Genomic DNA, 22,513 nt, shown 5'->3' with positions numbered 1-22,513 from the left:
GGGATTGGTTTATGTGATGTCTAATAACAGGAATATCTTCTCCTTTCTGCTCAGCCGCTGGATGAAGTAGATTTCCCTTGATTGCTTTGCATGGTGTATTCCCGCATCACTTCCTTCATGGAAGTTCCTTCGCTACTTCATGACGTTTGCTGGGTTAATAGTAGGCCAGATACGTAACCTGGATTTTACTGCACCATTGATTATTTTCAAATTGAGAAGGAAATAACACCTTGCTGTGTGCCTCAGGAACTGTCCAAAGCAGTGACGACAGGAAGGATCGCTGGGCAGGGTGATTGCTACCATGAAAACCAACTTGGTAACCACTGTCTATCTGCCAAGTCAGGGAGTTGAACGATGGTGTTGCGGGAAGAATATTGGCTAACTGACGTCTCCTCAGATAATGTCTCAGCGGGTAGCACGTTCACCTGAGTCAAAAGGGTTTTGCTTTCAAGTCCAGAGGCTCTGAGCATTCAATTAGTGCTTACCACAGGGGAATGCTGCACGCTTTGTTTCCGATGAAGCCTTAAACTGGGGCCTCCCATCTCTTACAGCTAGGCACTGGTTCAGAGAAGAGCAGGGGACCTCTCACTGGCATCCTGGCCAATAGTTATCCAACAGCCAACATCATGAAATCAGATTCATTGGTCATTATGGCTGCTTGTGAGAGGTTTCTGTGGGTAAGTTGGCTGCCCTGTTTCTTGCATTACAGCACTGACTAAATTTCATCAGTACTTCATTGGCTGCAGAGTGCTTTGGCAATGGCTCGGGGCTGTGACAGCCACAACAATGATACAAGCCTTTCTTTTTTATTGGAATAGTCTCGTAAAGCTGTACTTGCTCAGCACCAAGCTGAAAAATCAGCCTGAATTTTGCACACAAGCCTAATGTGGGCCTTGTAACCCCCCCAGTCAGTCACAGAGAAGTTTTTATCCAGTTGTGGGACATGGGCGTTACAGGCTCACTAGCATTTGTTGCCTAACTCTAGTTGCCCTTGAAACTGAGTGGCTTGCTAGGCCATTTCAGAGGGCAGTTGAGAGTCAACCACATTGCTGTGGAGTCACATGTAGGCCAGACCAGGTAAGGACAGGAGATTTCCCTTCCCTAAAGGACATTAGTGAACCAGATGGATTTTTCCAACAATGGTTTCATGGTCATCAGCAGCTTCTTAATTCCAGATATTTTTTATTGAATTCAAAATCCACCATGGCAGGATTCGAACCTGGGTCCCCACAACATTAGCCGAGATTCTGGATTAGTTTTCTAGCGATAATACCACTTGGCCGTCGCCTCCCCTGTGACGTAAGACAGGCCCCACCCACTTCAACCTGGGTGTGTTAAAATTAAATTACCCTTTCCAAATGTTTAAAAATCAGACAAATTTATGGAGCAAAGTTGCTCTGACCTAAAACAAAAGCAAGTCCGACAATGAGAATCTAGGTCACGGCAGTAGTGTTAACTAAAGGGGGGCAGGCAGCCTGAAGGGGAGCCAGCTAAACATCAACCCCCATCCTACCCATTCTAGTGATCAGCTGATTGCCTTCCACAGAATTCGAGTCTTAAATGTCAAACATCCGATAAAAAATATAATTCAAACTTTCATAATCATTAGGAGATTTTGGGGAAAAATAATGGTCCTTATCAACTGGTAACAAATCCAACAGTACTGTAGAGGTGTCTACATTGGAAAGATGATTAGTGTCAATTTGTTTAAACATATAACTTTACAACAAAATAATCTCTCCAGCCCCATTGTTTAAAAAGACATTGAGTATTGTAAATATTAACAATCTGATTTGTCTCATTGGTTGTCTACTTATTAGGTTAAAGGACGGGTCTTCACGATCCCATCTCACTGGTGTTCAAGTATTTTGCCTGAAATGTTCCTGAACCACAGCATTAAAAGGGTTAAAGCCATATTCTCCCATTTGATAGAATAGCTACATCCAATCTTTAAACTTTAACGTAGATCTGTGGATTGGCGAAAAATCAAGTGGCCAAAAACCTGCAAGCGTATCTGACTGCTCTCAAACTGGAACATCTGGAATATGCCGAGACAGCTACGACAGTCCCACCGCAAGCCGGTTAGTATCCACTTCTGCCAGCTGGCACTGGCCATAGCTGGTTGTGATTTACCGGGAATGGTTGGCTTAACTGGGAATTGGCAGGCTGAAGTCTGGTAAAGTCAAGTGGGCTGCAGATGTTTTCATATCTATTGCGACCGTGGGAACCTCATTCTCCTTAGAAATAAACAATGGGTTAAAACGGTTCAGAATCTTGACCTCATCTGTCCTTGATTGGTGACATGAGAGGGGTTGACATAATGAAGGACCAGGGGTTCCTCTTGGTAACCAAGGTTACTGGAGGCTTCATTCTATGGCCTGCTGATGGTAATTGCCCTTCCCCTGCATGCCCAGACCAGCCCCCCACCCTCAGACCAGACTACCTCCCCCCCCCCCCCGCCCCACCCCAGCCAATGATCACCCAACATGTCTGCCCCCATCATGTATCACTCTCCTCTGCCAAACAGGAAGTGAACAGTCCATCTGGAGAATCTGTCAGCGAAATAGCCTATTTTAAAAGAATCTCACCTCAGATGGCATTATGACAGAAATGTTCTCAGACAATGCAAATGGAAAAACCACTTTTAATCATTTCACTTGCAGCAGCCACCTACAAATTAATCTTTGACTGCTGGAGGCCCTAGGGCAATCCTGGAATGTTGGCAACCCTACTCTTTCTCGAAGAAGTGTGAGACCTTTCAGAGCCTCTCGTGGAGTTTGCTTGGAGTGTCTCAAGTGGGAGAACTCTCTACCCCACCCCAGCCTTAACCCCTTCCAAGGAACAGAGATAAAGACTGATGAAGGGCCTTTACTGTGCATCTCCCAGGTTATCCTTAGACTTCTGATGATAGATGGGAAGAATTCTGTGGACACTTTTACTCCTAAGAATAATTTGTTGATCTTAACTTGCCCAGAAAGTGTGCCTTTTGTTAAATTCCTTCATGGAATGTGGGGGTCAGTGGCCAGCATTTATTACCCATTCCCTGATTCCCTTAAGCTTGGCCTGCTTGGCAGAGGGCAGATATAGTTCAATTTGTATTGCTGTGGGTCTGGAGTCACATGTAGGCCAGACCATGTAAGGACGGCAGATTTCCTTCCCTAAAGCAACTGGGTTTTATGACGATCTAGTGGTTTTGTGATCACCAATTATAAGGTTAGTTTTTTTACAGTCCAGAAATAATTGAATTTAAATTCTTTTAGTTGGGATTTGAACTCATGTCCCCAGGCCTGTAGATTACTAGTTCAGTAACATTACTGCTAAATCACTATTCCTGTACCAGAACGCTACAAATCCTGGAAAATAAAACCAACCCTATGGAAGAGGATATGGCTTTAAGGAGGTTGCTGTTATTGGTGTGTGCTTGAGTTCAGTTGTTGTTGGCAGTATATATCTATATATATATATGTTTCGAAGCAATCATACAGATGTGTAGTGGAGCTGTAGATAGCAGTGGGATTATGTTTCAGACGCTTTATAAATGTGTGTCCTCCTCCTCTGGTTCGTTCTTGGTGAGGCTGTCTATTGGCACAATCCAACCATCCATGTTCTCCTGGCAGCTGGTCTTCGAATTGGCCTTCTCCTGCATCTCTGGCTCACTCTCGATGATGTCCATGGCCGGGTTGTCGTGGCAGCCGTTGTCCACCACATGCATCTCTTCGTTCAGGCACTGTAGAAGGGAAAAGGGAACAATGGCAAATATAATTTTTGCTGGAATCCTTCTTCACGCAATCCTTCACATTGGCGCTGTGAGCTGATCTCTGCCTGGGTGGTGTTATTGATTTGGGTGGATTCTGGTGCGCTGGGGAGAGGGTTGGTGATGTGCGGTCGGGGGCAGAGTTTTTTGGGGGTAGAATTTTTTTGAGGAGGTGACAAAAACGGTCGACGAGCCGTTGATGTCGTCTATATGGATTTCAGTAAGGCGTTTGACAAACGCTCATGGTAGGTCGGTAGAAAAGATTAAGGCTCATGGGATACGTGGCCAGGTATCTAGATGGGTGGAGAACTGGCTTGCAAAGAGGAGACAGAGAGTAGTAGTGGAGGGGTCCTTTTCTAGCTGGAGGTCTGTCACTAGTGGTGTGCCGCAGGGCTCAGTATGGGGACCTCTTCTCTTTGTAGTGTATATAAACGACTTGGAAGAGGGAGTAAGTGGTGTGATCAGCAAATTTGCTGATGACACCAAGATGGCTGGATTGGCAGGCAGTGAGGAGCAGTGTCTGGCAATACAGTGGGATATTGATAGGCTGGTATATTGGGCAGCTACATGGCAAATGGAGTTTAATCCAGATAAATGTGAGGTGATGCGTTTTGGCCGGAATAATGTAGGGGGGAGTTATATGATTAAGGGTAAGCCCATAAGGACTACAGAATTGCAGCAAGACCTGGGGGTGCAAGTTCACAAGACTTTGAAGGTGGCAATACAAGTGGAGAAGGTTGTGAAGAAAGCCTATGGTATGTTAGCCTTTATAGGAAAGGGTATAGAATATAAGAGCTGGAGTCTAATGTTGCAGTTGTATAGAACATTGGTTACGCTGCATTTGGAGTACTGTGTCCAGTTCTGGTCGCCTTACTACCAGAAGGACGTGGAGACTCTGGAGAGAGTGCAGAGGAGGTTTAGCAGGATGTTGCCTGGTATGGAAGGACTGGGGTATGAGGAAAGATTGAAGAAATTGGGAGAGAGGGAGGAGAGAGAGGGAAAGAGGGGGGAGGGGGAAAGAGGGGGGAAGAGGGGGGAGGGGGGAAGAGGGGGGAGGGGGGAAGAGGGGGGAGGGGGAAGAGGGGGGAGGGGGGAGGGGGGAAGAGGGGGGAGGGGGGAAGAGGGGGGAGGGGGGAGGGGGGAAGAGGGGGGAGGGGGAAGAGGGGGGAGGGGGGAAGAGGGGGGAGGGGGAAGAGGGGGGAGGGGGGAAGAGGGGGGAGGGGGGAGAGGGGGGAGGGAGGGAGGGGGAGGGGAGGGAGGGGGGGAGGGGAGGGGGAGGGGGAGAGGGAGAGGGAGGGAGGGAGGGGGGAAGGGGGGAGGGAGGGGGGAAGAGGGAGGGGGGAAGAGGGAGGGAGGGAGGGGGGAAGAGGGAGGGGGGAAGGGGGGGAGGGAGGGGGGGAAGAGGGGGAGGGAGGGAGGAGGAGGGAGGGGGGAGGGAGGGAGGGAGGGAGGAGGAGGGAGGGGGGAAGAGGGGGGAGGGAGGGAGGGAGGGAGGAGGAGGGAGGGGGAAGAGAGGGAGGAGGGAGGGAGGGGGGGAAGAGAGAGGGAGGGAGGGAGGAGGAGGGAGGGGGGAAGGGGGGGGGGGAGGGAGGAGGAGGGAGGGGGGAGGAGGGAGGGGGGAAGAGGGGGAGGGGGGGAAGAGAGAGAGGGAGGGAGGAGGAGGAAGAGGGGGGAGGGAGGGAGGGAGGAGGAGGGAAGAGGGGGGAGGGAGGGAGGGAGGAGGAGGGGGGAGGGAGGGAGGGAGGAGGAGGGAGGGGGGAGGGAGGGAGGAGGAAGGGAGGGGGGAGGGAGGAGGGAGGGAGGGAGGGGGGGAAGAGAGAGAGGGAGGGAGGGAGGGAGGAGGAGGGAGGGGGGAAGAGGGGGGAGGGAGGGAGGGGGGAAGAGGGGGGGGAGGAGGGAGGGAGGAGGAGGGAGGGGGGAAGAGGGGGGGGAGGGAGGGAGGAGGAGGGAGGGGGGAGAGGGGGGGAGGGAGGGAGGGAGGAGGAGGGAGGGGGGAAGAGGGGGGGAGGGAGGGAGGGAGGAGGAGGGAGGGGGAAGAGGGGGGGGGAGGGAGGAGGAGGGAGGGGGGAGGAGGGAGGGGGGGAAGAGGGGGGAGGGAGGGAGGAGGAGGGAGGGGGGAGGAGGGAGGGGGGGAAGAGGGGGGAGGGAGGGAGGAGGAGGGAGGGGGGAGGGAGGGAGGGAGGAGGAGGGAGGGGGGAGGGAGGGAGGGAGGGAGGGAGGAGGAGGGAGGGGGGAGGGGGGAAGAGGGGGGAGGGAGGGAGGGAGGGAGGAGGAGGGAGGGGGGAGGGAGGGAGGGAGGAGGGAGGGAGGGAGGGAGGGAGGAGGAGGGAAGAGGGGGGAGGGAGGGAGGGAGGAGGAGGGAGGGGGGAAGAGGGGGGAGGGAGGGAGGAGGAGGGGGGGAGGGGGGGAGGGAGGAAGAGGGAGGGAGGGAGGAAGAGGGAGGGAGGGAGGAAGAGGGAGGGAGGAAGAGGGGGGGAGGGAAGGGAGGGAGGGAAGGGAGGAAGAGGGGGGAAGGGAGGGAAGGGAGGGAGGGGAGGGAAGGGAGGGAGGGGAGGGAAGGAGGGAGGGAGGGAGGAAGAGGGGGGGAGGGAGGAGGAGGGGAGGGAGGAAGGAGGAGGGGGGGGGGGAGGGGGGGAGGGAGGAGGAGGGAGGGAGGGAGGAGGAGGGGAGGGAGGGAGGAGGGTGGGGGAGGGAGGGGGAGGAGGGAGGGGAGGGGGGGAGGGGGGAGGGAGGAGGGGAGGGGGGGAGGGGGGAGGGAGGAGGGGAGGGGGGGAGGGGGGAGGGGGGTTGGAGGGAGGGGGTTGGAGGGGAGGAGGAGGAAGAGGAGGAGGGAGGAAGAGGGGGGGAGGGGGGGGAGGGAGGAAGAGGAGGAGGGAGGAAGAGGGGGGAGGGAGGGAAGGAGGAGGAGGGAGGGAGGAGGGAGGGGAGGGGGGAGGGAGGAGGAGGGGAGGAGGGAGGGGGGGGGAGGAAGGGAGGGAGGGGGGGAGGGAGGAAGAGGGGGGAGGGAAGAGGGGGGAGGGAGGGAGGAAGAGGGGGGAGGAGGGAGGAAGAGGGGGGGAGGAGGGAGGAAGAGGGGGGGAGGAGGGAGGAAGAGGGGGGGGGAGGGAGGAAGAGGGGGGAGGGAGGGAAGGAGGAGGAGGGGGGGAGGGAGGGAAGAGGGGGGGAGGGGGGAAGAGGGGGAAGGAGGAGGAGGAGGGGGGGAGGGAGGGGGGAAGGAGGGAGGAAGAGGGGGGAGGAGGGAGGGAGGGGGGAGGGAGGGGGGGGAGGGGGGAGGGAGGGGGGGGAGGGGGGAGGGAGGGGGGGGAGGAGGAGGAGGGGGGAGGAGGGAGGGAGGGGGGAGGGAGGAGGAAGGAGGGAGGGAAGAGGGGGGAGGGAGGGAGGAGGAGGGGGGAGGGAGGAAGAGGGAGGGAGGAGGGGGAGGGAGGAAGAGGGAGGGAGGAGGAGGAGGGAGGAAGAGGGGGAAGGGAGGGAGGAGGAGGGGGAGGGAGGAAGAGGGGGGGAGGAGGGAGGGAGGAGGAGGGAGGAAGGGGAAGGAGGGAGGAGGAAGGGGAAGGAGGGAGGAGGGAGGGAGGAGGAGGGAGGAAGAGGGGGGAGGGAGGAAGGGGGGGGAGGGAGGAGGAGGAGGAGGAAGAGGGGAGGAGGAGGAGGAAGAGGGAGGGAGGGAGGCAGAGGGAGGGAGGAAGAGGGAGGGAGGGAGGAAGAGGGAGGGAGGAAGGGGGGGGAGGGAAGGGAGGGGGAAGGGAGGAAGGGGGGGAAGGGAGGGAGGGAAGGGAGGGAGGGAGGGAGGGGAGGGAGGGGGAGGGAGGGAGGGGAGGGAGGGGGGAGGAGGAAGAGGAGGGGGGGAGGAGGGAGGGAGGGAGGAAGGAAGGAAGAGGAGGGAGGAGAGGGGGGGAGGGAAGGAGGGGAGAGGGAGGAGGGGAGAGGGGAGGAGGAGGGAGGGAGGAGGAGGGAGGGAGGAGGAGGGGAGGGAGGAGGGGGGGGGGAGGGAGGAGGGGGGGGGAGGAGGAGGAGGGGGGGGGAGGGAGGAGGAGGGGAGGGAGGAGGAGGGGAGGGAGGGGGAGGAGGAGGGGAGGGAAGGGAGGAGGAGGGGAGGGAGGAAGAGGAGGGAGGAAAGAGGAGGAGGGAGGAAGAGGGGGGAGGGAGGAAGAGAGAAGAGGGGGGGAGGAGGAAGGGGGGGAGGGAGGAAGGGAGGGAGGAGAGGGGGAGGGAGGAGGAGGAGGGGAGGAGGGAGGAGGAGGGGGGAGGGAGGAGGAGGGGGGAGGGAGGAAGGAAGAGGGGGAGGGGGGGAGGGAGGAAGGAAGAGGGGGGAGGGGGGGAGGGAGGAAGGAAGAGGGGGGAGCGGGGGGAGGAGAGGAGAGGAGAGAAGAGAGAGGAGAGGGGAGGGGGAAGAGAGGAGAGGGGAGGGGGAGGAGAGAGAAAGGGGAGGAGAGAGGGGAGGGGGGGGAGGGAGGGAGGGAGCGGGGGGAGGGTGAGGTGGAAATGCCAGCGTGGACTGGGTCTGGCACAGTAAGAAGTCTCACAAGACCGGGTTACAGTCCAACAAGTTTATTTGGTATCATGAACTTTTGGAGCACTGTTTCCTTCATCATCTGAGGGACCTGTTGTTGTGAGACTTCTTACTGTACTCACCAACCTGATCTGGAAATGTATCACTGTTCCTTCACTGTCGCTGGGTCAACATCCTGGAACTCCCTCCTAACAGCACTATGAGTGTACTGCACCCCACGGACTGCAGTGATTGAAGAAGGCAGCTCACCACTTTAAATACAACTAGGGATGGGCAATAAATGCCAGCCTAGTCAGCGCTGCCCACATCCTGAAAATGAATAACATAAAACCATGCTTTGTAGGCTTTTGCAGAAACAGATTCTCTGGTGATTTATCACACTGCTGCTTGTGGGATCTTCCTGTTTACAAATATGCTGCTGAATTTTCTTCAGCGATTACATTCTCATTGACCTTATTGACTGTAAAACCCTTCAGATCATAGAATAGAAACCCTCCAGTGCACATCTGGCCCATTGAGTCTGCACCGACCACAATCCCAATGGCCCTATCCCCATATCTCTACATATTTACCCACTAATCCCTTTAACCTACATGTTACAGGACACTAAGGGGCAATGTTAGCACGGCCAATCAACCTAACCCACACATCTTTGGACTGTGGGAGGAAACCGGAGCACCCGGAGAAAACCCACACAGACACAAGGGAAATGTGCAAGCTCCGCACAGACAGTGACTCAAGCTAGGAATCAAACCAGTACTAATATCATTCTGCCCTGATTGACCTGAGAGCATAGAAACCCTACAGTGCAGAAGGAGGCCATTCAGCCCATTGAGTCTGTACTGACCCTCTGACAGAGCACCATACCCAGCCTCACCCACCACCTCATCCTCATAACCCCACATATTTATCCAGCTAATCCCCCTAATTTAGACATTTTTTTGGGACATAAGGGGCAATTTAGAATGGCCAATCCATCTAATTCACAGATCTTTGGACTGTGGGAGGAAACTGGAGCACCCAGAAGAAACCTACACAGACATAAAGAGAATGTGCAAATTTTGCACTGACAATTACCCAAGACCGGAATTGAACCCTGCTGCTGTGACGCAGCCCTGCTAAACACTGTGCTATCGTGCTGCTACCTTTTGAGAGGTGTTACAGAAATACAAGTCAATCTTTGGGTAAAATGAACACAGCAAAGCTATTCAGGTCTCATGTCAAGTGCAAGATCCCCACCTGCTGATTACAGCCTGTAATAGCTTCCTTGTGTAATTGGAAACAGGCATAAGGCAACCTGCAGGAAGGCCTGTCTCTAAGCTGCTACAAGAACAGCAAAAACTTGTATCTAAATAGCGTTTTCATCATAACAAAAGGAAATTCTCAAGGAGCAACATAAAAATAAATTTTGCACCAAGCCACATGAGGAGATGTTATGACAGATGAACAAAAGTTTTAAAGGAGATGAGAGTGCAGGAGTGATGGAAAGGATAAGAACTAGAGCAGGAGTAGGCCATTTGGCCCCTCAAACTTGCTCCGCCATTCAATAAGATCATGGCTGATCTCTCTGTGGTCTCAGCTTCACTCACCATAACCCTTAATTCCTTTACTGTTCAAAAATTTGTCTATCATTGCCTTAAAAACATTCAATGAGATAGTGACAAAGTGGAAGGATTGTTGAGAGCTCTTGTCTATTCAGAAAGAGTTGAGGTTGACACTGTGGGGTTATGTAGTGGAATTTAGTGTTTCAAGCCAGGTTTACATAAGAACGTAAGTAGTAGGAGCAGGAGTAGGCCATCTAGCCCTTTGAGCCTGCCCCGCCATTCAATAAGATCATGGCTGATCTGAAGTGGCTGAGTTCCACTTTCCCGCTTTCTCCCCATAACCCTTAATTCCCTTGCCTACCAAAAACCTATCTACCCGTGACTTAAATATATTTAGCGAGGTAGCCTCCACACTTCAATGGGCAGAGAATTCCAGAGATTCACCACCCTTTGAGTGAAGAAGTTCCTCCTCAACTCCGTTCTAAACTGTGCCCCCCTTATCTTGAGGCTGTGCCCTCTAGTCCTGCTATCCTTTCTGAGCGGGAAGAATCTCTCTACCTCTACCCTATCCATCCCCTTCATTATCTTATACGTCTCTATAAGATCCCCCCTCATCCTTCTAAACTCCAACGAGTACAGACCCAGTCTATTTAGTCTCTCTTCATAGTCCAACCCCTCATCTCTGGTATCAGCCTAGTAAACCTCCTCTGCATTCCCTCCAAGGCCAAAATACCCTTGTGCAAGTGCGGCGACCAAAACTGCATACAGTACTCCAGCTGCGGCCTCACCAGTGCCCTGTACAGTTGCAGCAAGACCTCCCTACTTTTATATTCTCTCCCCCTCGCTATAAAGGCCAGCATCTCATTCGCCTTCCTGATCACCTGCTGCACCTTTAGGCTGGGTTTTTGCGACTCATGCACAAGGACCCCAGGTCCCTCTGCACCGTAGCATGCTGCAGCTTTTCACCCTTTAAATAGTAATCCCTCCTACTATTATTCCTGCCAAAGTGGATAACCTCACACTTGCTAACATTGTATTCCATCTGCCAGGTCCTCGCCCACTCGCTCAGCCTATCCAGATCCCTCTGCAGACTTTCCACACCCTCCGCACAATTTGCTTTTCCACTCATCTTTGTGTCATCAGCAAATTTCAACACCCTACACTCAGCCCCCTCCTCCAGATCATCTATATAAATGGTAAATAGCTGAGGCCCCAGCACCGATCCCTGCGGCACTCCACTGGTTACCAACCGCCAATCAGAATAGCACCCATTGATACCAACTCTCTGCCTCCTATTTGATATTGTTACTCAATGAAGGCTACAGCCAAATATCTGATTGAACTAATTTCCCATCTCTGTTTTGTCTCTGGAGACTCTATAATTATTGAATTGAAATGCTACCACCAACAGGTTAGTCCCTCATTGTTCTTTGTGGGAGCTTGCTGTGTACAAACTGGCCACCGCTTTGCCTATGTTACAACAATAAAGGAACTAGAGAAATATTCCATTAGTTGTAAAGTGCGGTGGAGACGTCCTGAGGATACGAAGGGTGATAAATAAATGCAGTGGGATGAATGTGTGGAATTCACTACCATGGAATGTAGTTGAGGTCAAAATGTTGTCTGATTTCAAGAAGAAATTAGATATAGCTTTTGGGGCTAAAGGTATAACGGGATATGGGGGAAAGGTGAAATCAGGGTATTGAATTTGATGATTAGCCACGATCGAGATGAATGGTGGAGCAGGTTTGAAGGGCCTACTCCTGCTTCTAGTTTCTATATTTCTTTAGCATGGGGGGGTGCCGCGGGGAGATGCCACTTTACCTTGTGTTTCTGCTCACTGTGTCCATTGTAGTCCAAACCTCAGAGGAAATCACACTGGTGTCTTTGGAAGGACAGGATTTGATGGTGGTATCGGTGTGGCTGCCATTTTCCTTCTGGCTGTAGGAGGGGTTGAATTCTTCTCCCTCCCCCCTACCCACAATGCTTAGATAATGGCGGAATCTCACCATTTTTCCCATCCTGCCGCAGTGCGCAGGAGATTTGGCTGGTTGCCAAACTTTCCGACTTTGCTGCAGTGGCTGATTAGATCACACCCAACATTTCCTCCAAGCAGGAAAAACCAGTTCACAATATTCAAATCCCAGTAAAAATCTTGGATATTAGTGCTCCATTTTATGGCTTGGAGGCACATCCAGACAGGCTTTGCTGTTTATTTTGCTCTCCTGCGGCCATCTTTGGTGGCCCATACCTACCCCCTGTGCCTCTCACGGCCTTTTACAAAGGATCTTTGAGGGCATCCAACCTTATGCAGCATCCCCAAATATCCTGACCTCCTTCACTGCCAACCTCCCTGCCCAGTGTTTGTGACTGGGAGCTGGAACCATGGTGTAATCCCTGGAACCAAAGAATCCCTACAGTGCATTTGACCCATCGAATCTGCACCAACTCTCTGATAGAATACCTTACCCAGTCCCACCCACTCGCCCTATTCCCATAACCCCACACATTTACCATGGCTAATTCCCCTAACCAACTTGGGACACTAAGGGGCAACTTATCACAGACAATCCACCGAACCTGCACATCTTTGGAGTGTGGGAGAAAACCGGAGCACCCGGAGGAAACCCACAGGGAGAGAAATACCACGCAGTCACCCAAGGCCGGAATTGAACCCGGGTCCCTGGTAAAATACTGCGGATGCTGGAAAATCTCAGCAGGTCTGACAGCACCTGCGGGGAGAGAACAGAGACAACGTTTTCGAGTCTGGGTGACCCTTCGTTCGAAATGAGTCTCGATGACCCTTTCTCAGGCTTGAAACAGCTCTATTTTCTCTCCGCTGATGCTGTCAGATCTGCTGAGGTTTTCCAGCGTTCTCTGTTTTTACTCTGGATCCCTGGTGCTGTGAAGCAGCAATGCTAACCATAGTGCTGCTGTGTCTCACTCTAACCTTGGAGGAGCTGAGTCCAGTACTTGGCAACCTTTCTGTTGCCTCGCTTAAGACAATAACGAGCATTAACACGGTGTTTATATTCACGCCGGGTGCTGTAGGCACCTGGGCGGGTGTTGTCCTCCATAACTACATCCGGCCGCCACTCACCAGGTCCTTCTTGTGCTGCGATTTGCGTTGTGCACATCTGTAAATGATGGCGGACAGGAAGACAAGTAGCAGCAAGGAGCCAGTGACCACCATGGCGATGAGCTTCTTCAACTCTGTCGCTGATTGTGAATCTTCAATGTCTCCTTTCTGAGCGGAGGTGAGCTGAAGGCCCAGCTGGAACAGAAGACAGGACAGTAAGTAGGACTGACAATCCGAACACAGGAACAGTGTAATGTCACAGAGGCCACAGATCTGTCCCTCAGCGTTTAAAACCAACATCTGCAGATAGTAAAACATTTCAGGTCGACAACTGCTCCTCGGCAAGGATTCAACAGTATTTAAGCAGATCCAGGGAGAAGGAGATGGGGAAGAATGAAGAAGATGGAGATGTGAGGCAGAATGGAGGGTGGGAGTGCTTCATCACCAGCTGCTCCTGGATTCGAGGATGATGTCTACTGGGACTGCGGGTTTTAACCAAGGGCCTTCATGTGACTGAACTGACCCACTCTCAACCCGCACACAGATCTTTGGGCACATGAGGCAGGTTGGCCCATGAGGTGGTCGGATCCTGAGTGCAGGATTCACTTCCTATTCTGCCAGCGCTCTGCCTCACCAGCCTGACTTTGTGACTCAAAGTTCACTTAATTGAACCTTGGGATGAAAGAATTGCCCCTGAGCCACGACAGATCAGCCATGATCTTATTGAATGGCGGGGCAGGCTCAAGGGGCTAGATGGCCTACTCCTGCTCCTATTTCTTATGTTCTTACGTTATGTTCTTATGATTTAACACTACTGCACTCGGTGTCACTACGGTGTCCGAACTCGGTGTCACTACGGTGTCCGAACTCGGTGTCACTACGGTGTCCGAACTCGGTGTCACTACGGTGTCTGAACTCTACGGTGTCCGAACTCTACGGTGTCCGAACTCTACGGTGTCCGAACTCTACGGTGTCCGAACTCTGTAACACTTGAAGGCGGAAAAAAAGCCATAAAGATGGGTACCTGGCATAAACGTAGCTGTCCGGCACATAAGGGGTTAAAAGACATTAAACCTGTGCAGACTTCCAACACAGACACTGACTTTCAAACACAGACAATCACTTAAAATTTAAACCACAGGACAGACAGTTAATTGAATTAAAACAGGGAACAGACGCTTCAGGAAGCCAGGCACCTTAAAAGAGATAAAGATAGTCCTGGGATAATCGGGTCCAATAGGGAGATTAAGAACAGGAATGCATAAACACAAAGGAACCATGTACTACAAGAATAGAATAAATTAAGTCATTGATAAAGAGGAAATGTACCCATTCATGGAACAATGATATTGAAATGATAATGGCTGTACCTGTCCATAATAATGAGCTAAAAAATGTTGTACCCATTTGACTGTAACGATGTGATAATCGTGTCCGGTCCACCTATTGTGTAAAGGGTATAAAGATGGATTGCTTCTGTTGTTTCATTGAGAGAAGGTAGCTGTCCAGTACTGCGGAGTGCTGGTCCCTTTTCTCCACAAAGCTTCATTAAATAAACTGTATTGTTGTCCCTCCAGTCTGACTCCGAAGTGGTAATTTTTACTACAACACACTACAGTCTGAATTCTGTATCACTAGATTCTGCACTCGGTAACACCACATTCTGAGCTCGGGAACACCGCATTCTGAACTCGGTAACACCACATTCTGAGCTCGGGAACACCACATTCTGAGCTCGGGAACACCACATTCTGAGCTCGGGAACACCACATTCTGAGCTCGGGAACACCACATTCTGAGCTCGGGAACACCACATTCTGAGCTCGGGAACACCACATTCTGAGCTCGGGAACACCACATTCTGAGCTCGGGAACACCACATTCTGAGCTCGGGAACACCACATTCTGAGCTCGGGAACACCACATTCTGAGCTCGGGAACACCACATTCTGAGCTCGGGAACACCACATTCTGAGCTCGGGAACACCACATTCTGAGCTCGGGAACACCACATTCTGAACTCGGTAACACCACATTCTGAGCTCGGTAACACCACATTCTGAGCTCGGTAACACCACATTCTGAGCTCGGTAACACCACATTCTGAGCTCGGTAACACCACATTCTGAGCTCGGTAACACCACATTCTGCACTCGGTAACACCACATTCTGAACTCGGTATCACTAGATTCTGCAATCTGGGGGTGATTTTACCAGGCACAAAAATGTGGTAAAGTTGGGCGTGAGGCCATTAACGCGATCTGCGCCCACATCCGCGCAGATACCCGCTTTACCGAGGCCCAGGAATGGCTGAGATCTGATTTGTGCCCAAAACGGACGCAATGGCAATTTAAATAAATTTGCATGCATTTAAATTGACTTAATGAACTGCCTGCCCAACTTTATCAGCATTTTCCTCTTGACCACTGCATTCGCTGATCTGGAATCGGGCTAAAATGGACCTGCTGAATAAAAGCAGGGCGCTCCAGCTGCTGGAGAGGTAAGTTCAGAAATTCCAACAGCTCCCTGACTCAGATCGGTGATGGAGGGGGAGGGGAAGGCAGGTCCGATCATTCTCTGATGACAGGGTGGGAAGGTAGTAGGAGGCGGGTCAGATGTACCTCGGGGGGGGTGGGGGAAGGAGCGAGGCCATATCATTCTCTGGGAGAGGGAAGGTAGGGGAGTGAGGCCAGGTCATTGTCGGGGGTGGGGGGGGCAGTAAATTGGATTTCTATTATCTGAAGTTTAGAAGAATGAGAGGTGATCTCATTGAAAGCTACAAAATTTGGAAGGCGTTTGAGAGATTGTTTCCATTGGTCAGGGAATTGGACACACAGGGGCACAGCCTTGGGATTAGGGTAATCATTTAGGCTGAGATGAGGAAAAATTTCTTCACTCCAAGAGGGGCGATTGGGTGTAATCCTTCAGCTGGATGTGACAGCTCCATCGCTGAATACATTTAGGGCTGGAATCAACAGATTTTTGATGTCTCGGGGAATTATGGAAAATGAGGAGTGGGCGGGGAAGTGATGCTGAAAGCCAAAATCAGCCATGCTCATGTTGAAAGGCAGAACAGACATGATGGGCTGAATAGTCTACTCCTGCTCCTATTTCATGCGTTCTTGTGTTGAAAGCACGTTTGCAGCTTGATGGACAAGTTGCAAATGATTGGTAGCAAACTCTGCATTAAACTCAATGCTGCCGTGCTTTAAGGAGAACTTCAGAATTTGTCCAAAGTGTTTTCTTTGTCCTCCCCCAGAACATTGGCCAATCGAAAGTTGAGTAAACATCTCCCCTGGGTGGGGGAGACACGTTTCGCCATCTGCACGGTGTCCTGGCCATTAAGGTTGACTTTGTCTGCATATCTTTGGACCTGGCTTCAACGGCATTTGTTCAATAATCTTGTGGAATGTGGAGGCTGTGCAAGAGCCATTGTTGATGGAATTTCTCTTGCGTTCCTTATATGTCACTGATGCACATTCCAGGTCTCAGTGGTCTGCAGGAAGGTGGTGACAACAGCCGCTCTGTGCACTAGGGCTTTAGTTGATCTGTTGAGATCTTTGTTGCCAAGCACTCGCTGCCATAGTTTGCAGAAGGCTGAACTGCCACCGCTGATCCAATGTTGGGTCTCCTCATCAACGGTGGCCTTTTGAGAGAAGTGGTTGCCAAGGTAGCTGGGTGACACAGTGGTTAGCACTGCTGCCTCACAGCACCAGGGACCAGGGTTCAATTCCAGCTTTGGGTGACTGTCTGTGTGAAGTTCTCCCCACGTCTGCGTGGGTTTCCTCTGGCTGATCCAGTCCAAAGGTGTAGTTAGGTTGATTGACCGCATTAAATTGGCCAGGGGGATTAGCAGGGGGTAGGGCCTGGGTGGGAATGTTGTTGGTGTGGGCTCGATGGGCCAAATGGCCTCCATCTGCACTGTAGGGATTCTATGTAACGCTCAACATATTCCAGAATCTCTCCTATTTGAGAAGTGGAATGGTTGGCTAAACAGGCGTGGATTGATAACGGTTTAATTTCGACAATATTCAAGGACAGTCAAGTTTCTTGTCTACAGAATTGAAGAAATCAAGAATGACTTGCAGATCTGGTGCAGAGTGGGTAACAATACTCACTCTATGGTGGTCAATTTAGTTTTAGCATGGAGGCAGTATGCATTACTCTCACTGGAGGGCAATTGATCTTTGATGAGGTGAATACCGCAGTCAGTATTACGTATGTGTGTGTGGCCGGCTTCTGGAATTGTTAAGAGAGGCTTCAGATTGTGTTAGGAATAAGGAAGGTGTTTATTGATACAGGAGGATTGCAGCTCCATGCTGCCCTGGAGCAGGGCTCCAGTCTTTACACACGTACTTCATTGCTGCTCGATGATTCCGCCTGAGAGAGGACTCCACCCTCTGGTGAGATCACTCACTCTCAGTTTCCATTGGTCCCTCAAGTCAGGTGACTCCCTTCTTAAAGAAGTGTACGCTCTTAAAGAAACAGGCCCCACATACACAACAGTCAGGTAGACTGTAAATAGTACAGAGGGGGAGGGGGTGTGGGTGGTGGTATCACATTGTCTTGTGTGACCCTGGTTCAGATTTTGAAGATATTTGAAGAACTGTAGGGGGGGAATCCATGACTGAATAGATATCCCTGGACCTATGGAGTGGAGCCAATGGCTCTTCTTTCAGCTTTGGCCTTCTACAGGCTTTGTTTCTGATTCTTCCAGTGAATGTGACTGAACCGGTCCAAAAATTGTCCATGGTTAAAGAAGTTTGAAAATGTAGTAACATCAATAATTACCTCTTTCAGACTTTTCTCCTCATCATTTAGCAGCTTGCTGATCTTTCTTTCGTCAACTGTGAAGGGAAAAATAACACTCTAAGAATGAGATACATTTCTGACCTGTTCTCCTTGTATGGGTTGAAGTTAAGCACCCAGAAGACCATAAGATATAGGAGCAGAATTAGGCCATTCAGCCTGTCGAGTCTGCTCCACCATTCAATCATGGTTGATGTGATTCTCATCCCCATTCTCCCCATAACTCTTGATCCCCTTATTTATCAAGAATGTATCTATCTCTGACTTAAAGACAGTCAATGACCTGAATTCCACAGCTCTCTGTGGCAATGAGTTCCACAGTTTAACAACTTCTGGCTAAAGAGATTCCTCCTCATCTCAGTTTTAAAGGAGCGTCCCTTCACTCTGAGGTTGCGTCCTCGAGTTCTAATCTCTCCCTCCCAATCTGGTCAAAGGCTACGTAGTGCAGAACTCCTGGGTTGTATTCATGCTATGGCCCCCTCTTCCCATCGGTTTGGTACGGTGTGCCAAGGATGCCAGGGTGAGCAGAATAGATGGCCACATCCAGTTGCTCCCAGCCCACCCTGCTGTAACAACCTGCATTTATTATAACCAGAGGGGTTTTTCTCCCTCTCTGCGGTGTGTTTATTGGTGGCAGGAGTTGGCGTGCTGCTCACTGGCCGAATCCCATTGGGCACATCCCTCACCACTGGGAAACCTGTGGCAGGGGTGTGCTGTTGGCAGACTGTAAGATCCTGCCAGCGTGAATGGCAGCGAGTATCATTGACATGGATTGGCATCAAACATCTCAAAAGCCCCCAGTGGCAATGTCAAATCTGGCTGCATTTACAATGGAAGTGTTCATCAGGTCACCCGCTGATTGTAACTGCCCACAACCACCATTGGTCTCTTTATATGTCCACCCTCATGGGACTCTGCCCTCCTCAGCCAATCAGGAAGTGAAGAGACTCAATCACCTGACTGGATCATTCTTGGCTCTCAGCCAAACAACCTCCATTCCCATTGGACAATCTTTACTTTATGTAAACTAAGGATGGAATCGTTGCTGATCCCTTTTGGAAAAACACCAACTGAGATGGGGGACTGTGCATTCACCCACTGAGTAATTGGGGGGTGGGGGGTGGGTGGGGGGGGGGGTGACGGGGTGTGATTCTTTGGTCGCAGTTCCCATGGATTTGGGAGCAGAATAAGGATGAGCCATTGCGAGTAAACAAACAAACTGACCTCGGAAGAGGATGTCAATGTTTAGCTTCTTTGAGTCTTTCATATCAGGACTGAGTTTGATCTCGCAGTACGTTAAAAATTTGAGGTCTTCTCTCTCAATAAGTTTGTTGCAGAGCAGGTTACTCAGCTTCTCTTTCTTATTCTGGATGAAGTGTTTCTAGGATAAATAAATTAGCGAAGATCATTAGAATATTTTCAAGTTTTCTGTCAGAAATTATTGCAAATATTGCCGCAGCATTGTCAGTAGTGTTACCTTGTAACTAATGATAACATTGCAGCTCCAACAACACTCCAGAAGCTTGACACCATCCGGGACAAAGCAACCCGCTTGATTACACCACACCTACAAACATCCACTCCCTCTATCACCAATGCTCAGTAGCAGCAGTGTGCACTATCTACAAGACGCACTCCAGCAATTCACCAAAGATCTTTAGGCAGCACCTTCCAAACCCACTACCGTTTCCATCTAGAAGGACAAAGGCAGCAGATACATGGGAACACCACCACCTGCAAGTTTCCCCACCGAGCCACTCACCATCCTGACTTGGAAATATATCCCCGTTCCTTCGCCCTCACTGGATCAAAATCCTGGAATTTCCTCCCTAACGGCATTGTGGGTCAACCCACAGCACGTGGACTGCAGCAATTCAAGAAGGCAGCTCACCACCACCTTCTCAAGGACAACTAGGGATGGATAATAAACACTGGCTCAGCCCGCAACGCCCATGTCCCATAAATGTAACCACTGGCAAAATAACACAATGGTCAGCTGACCCAGTATAAATAGAAAGCAGATGGGGATTGTGTGGCCTGTGTGTTGATGTGTAATGAAGTTTCTTTTTCTTTGATTTACTTTGTGAAGTAAGCACTTCTATTGCTTCCAACCGAAGATTCCTTACTGCTAAATAAACAAGTGGGTCCTACACTTACACAGTGGTGTCACAAAGGTTTCTATCAAATTTTTTTATACCAGGTTTCTATCAAGGGAGGATATGGTCATGAAGGCGTATGGTGTACTAGCCTTCATTAATCGAGGGATTGAGTTTAGGAGTCAGGAGATAATGCTGCAACTTTTTAAGACCCTTGTCAGACCCCACTTGGAGTACTGTGCGCAGTTCTGGCCGCCTCACTACAAGAAGAATGTGGAAGCTATTGAAAGGGTGCAGAGGAGATTTACAGGAATGTTGCCTGGATTGGGTGGCTTGCCGTATGAGGATAGGTTGAGGGAGCTAGGTCTTTTCTCCCTGGAGAGACAAAGGATGAGAGGCGACCTGATAGAGGTTTATAAGATGTTGAGAGGTATAGACAGGGTGGATTCTCGGAGGCTATTTCCCAAGGCTGAAATAATTGCTACAAGAGGAGACAGGTTTAAGGTGCTGGGGCGTAGGTACAGAGGAGATGTCAGGGGTAAGTTTTTCACTCAGAGGGTGGTGAGTGAGTGGAATCGGCTGCCATCGGTGGTGGTGGAGGCGAACTCGTTGGGGTCTTTTAAGAGACTTCTGGATGAGTACATGGGATTTAATGGGATTGAGGGTTATACATAGGCTTGGTAGGTAGGGATATGATCGGCACAACTTGTGGGCCGAAGGGCCTGTTTGTGCTGTAGTGTTCCATGTTCTATGTACACTGAGAGGCTCATAATCCTCCCCAGTGTTGAGTTACTGTGGGCAGACTATTTAAAGTTTGGTCCATTTGGGAAGGGCCGTTTGGATTTCCCAGGGTGGGGCAAAGTAAGTGGCACGCAGTCCACCCCTCTACTTCCCTTCTCCCTACTCTCCCCCCAGCTCCCCAACCCCCAGAAAGTGAATCCTTTTGGTTCAAGCAACTAAATTAAATTAATGAGGGAATTAAATTAGTAAAGGGGGCAGCTCCCAAAAGGAGGGAAACTGCCCGAAACAAAAGACAAAGTCAATAGGAAACTTAAAACGTCAAACTAAAATGTGATTAAAGGGGTCGGTGATGCACCCCAGCCCTGCAGTGCCCAGCAGGCATGGAATGCCTCGACAGTGCCCTCGGACATGCCCTCTCTCCAGGGACACCTGCAGCCACAGTAGAGGGACAGACCATCGGGTCGGATGACCCACTCGGTCACCTGTTGCCTGGACCTATTTGTGGCATGCCTTGCTAGGGCCAGGAGCAGGTTCATGAGGAGGTCCTCTGCCTCTCTCCTCACCGGGTGCCTGTAGACCAGGAACGTGAGACTAAAGTGCAAACAATACATCAATAAAAGGTTTTTGAGAAAGCTTAAAAGGTTGTCCAGAAAGCCCCAACAGTTCAAAAACAAAACTGAATTGGTTTTAAAGTACTTTGTACTGCTGTGAGGTTATAAGGAAATGTTTTATAAATGCAAGTCTATCTTTTCACAGCGACGGTCTTGCTAGCATTTCTCTCCAGTGAAGATTGCTGGTTTCTGCTGTTCTCATGTTTCTCTCTCAGGCTCAGTGAATGTGACAGAGAGTCAGTCAGCCTGCATTCCCAGAGCAGAGTGCAAAAATACCCACCGTGCAGAGTTTCAGGTACCTAGCTTCCGGTGTCACACTTGGAAAACCGCCCAGAGGGCTGTCAGTCAAACTTCCATTGCATGCCTGCCAACTGGTATGTCGTCATGGCAACACATAGACACAGGATCAAACTTTGCAGAGTAACCTCTTTCCCTTGACATCAGTCAAACCCTGATGTTCTCTCTCACACTGACACCAACACACTGTTACTGCGCACAATGAGATTGGATCACATATTTGTACTGACTTCCATTTCATCGTTGGCTGTTTGAGTGATCGTAGAATCTCTACAGTGCAGATGGAGGCCATTTGGCCCATCGAGCTTGCACTGACTCTCCGACAGAGCATTCCACCCAGGCGCTATCCTCATATTCAGCCCGCTAGTTCCCCTAACCCATACGCCTCGGAACACTAAGGGACAATTTAGACAATTTAGGCCCATGGCTGGAATTGAACCTGGGTCCCTGGTGCTGTGAAGCAGCAGTGCTAAGCACTGTGTCACCATGCTGGCCATCGCTGCCATGCCACCCATGTGGGGGATCAGGCAAGACCATGTTGAAATGGTCAAGTCTAGAGGTCATGAGGCTGGCATGGGAGCTGGAAGACATCATGTGGGTGAGGAGTGGGATTACTCATAGAGTCATAGAGGTTTAAGCATGGAAACAAGCCCTTTAGCCCAATTTGTCCATGCCACCCTTTTTTTAAAAACCCCTAAGCTAGTCCTAATTGCCTGCATTTGGCCCATATCCCTCTATCCCATTGTACCCACGTACCTACCTAAATCATTTTTAGAAAAGAAAATTGTACCTGCCTCTACTACTACCTCTGACAGCTTGTTCCAGACACTCACCACTCTCTGTGTGAAAAAAGTGCCCCTCTGGACACTTTTGTATCTCTTCCCTCTCCCCTTAAACCTATGCCTTCTAGTTTTGGACTCCCCTACCTTTGGGAAAAGATATTGACTATCTGGCTGATCTATGCCCCTCATTATTTTATAGACCTCTATAAGGTCACCCCTCAGCCTCCTACGCTCTAGCGAAAAAAGTCCCAGTCTATCCAGCCTCTCCTTATAACTCAATCCCTCAAGTCCCA

General features: G+C 50.9%; 1 protein-coding gene across 1 annotated transcript in view; it reads right to left on the bottom strand.

Moving 5' to 3' along the window:
* Positions 1-2,470: 2,470 nt before the first annotated feature.
* Positions 2,471-22,513, bottom strand: part of podxl (podocalyxin-like) — a 53,705-nt gene continuing 33,662 nt past the window's right edge. The window contains exons 4-7 of the mRNA XM_080207900.1: positions 18,918-19,074; positions 17,676-17,731; positions 12,906-13,079; positions 2,471-3,727 (exon numbers count right to left, since the gene is read on the bottom strand). Of these exons, the coding sequence (XP_080064026.1) occupies positions 3,533-3,727; positions 12,906-13,079; positions 17,676-17,731; positions 18,918-19,074 (582 nt within the window). The 3' untranslated portion in view covers positions 2,471-3,532. The remainder of the gene's footprint in view (positions 3,728-12,905; positions 13,080-17,675; positions 17,732-18,917; positions 19,075-22,513) is intronic.

This window comes from Carcharhinus amblyrhynchos, chromosome 19 (genome assembly GCF_965287045.1).
Source record: "Carcharhinus amblyrhynchos chromosome 19, sCarAmb.v2.hapA, whole genome shotgun sequence".
Classification (NCBI taxonomy): Eukaryota; Metazoa; Chordata; class Chondrichthyes; order Carcharhiniformes; family Carcharhinidae; genus Carcharhinus; species Carcharhinus amblyrhynchos.
This window is presented reverse-complemented; position numbering and strand designations above follow the sequence as displayed.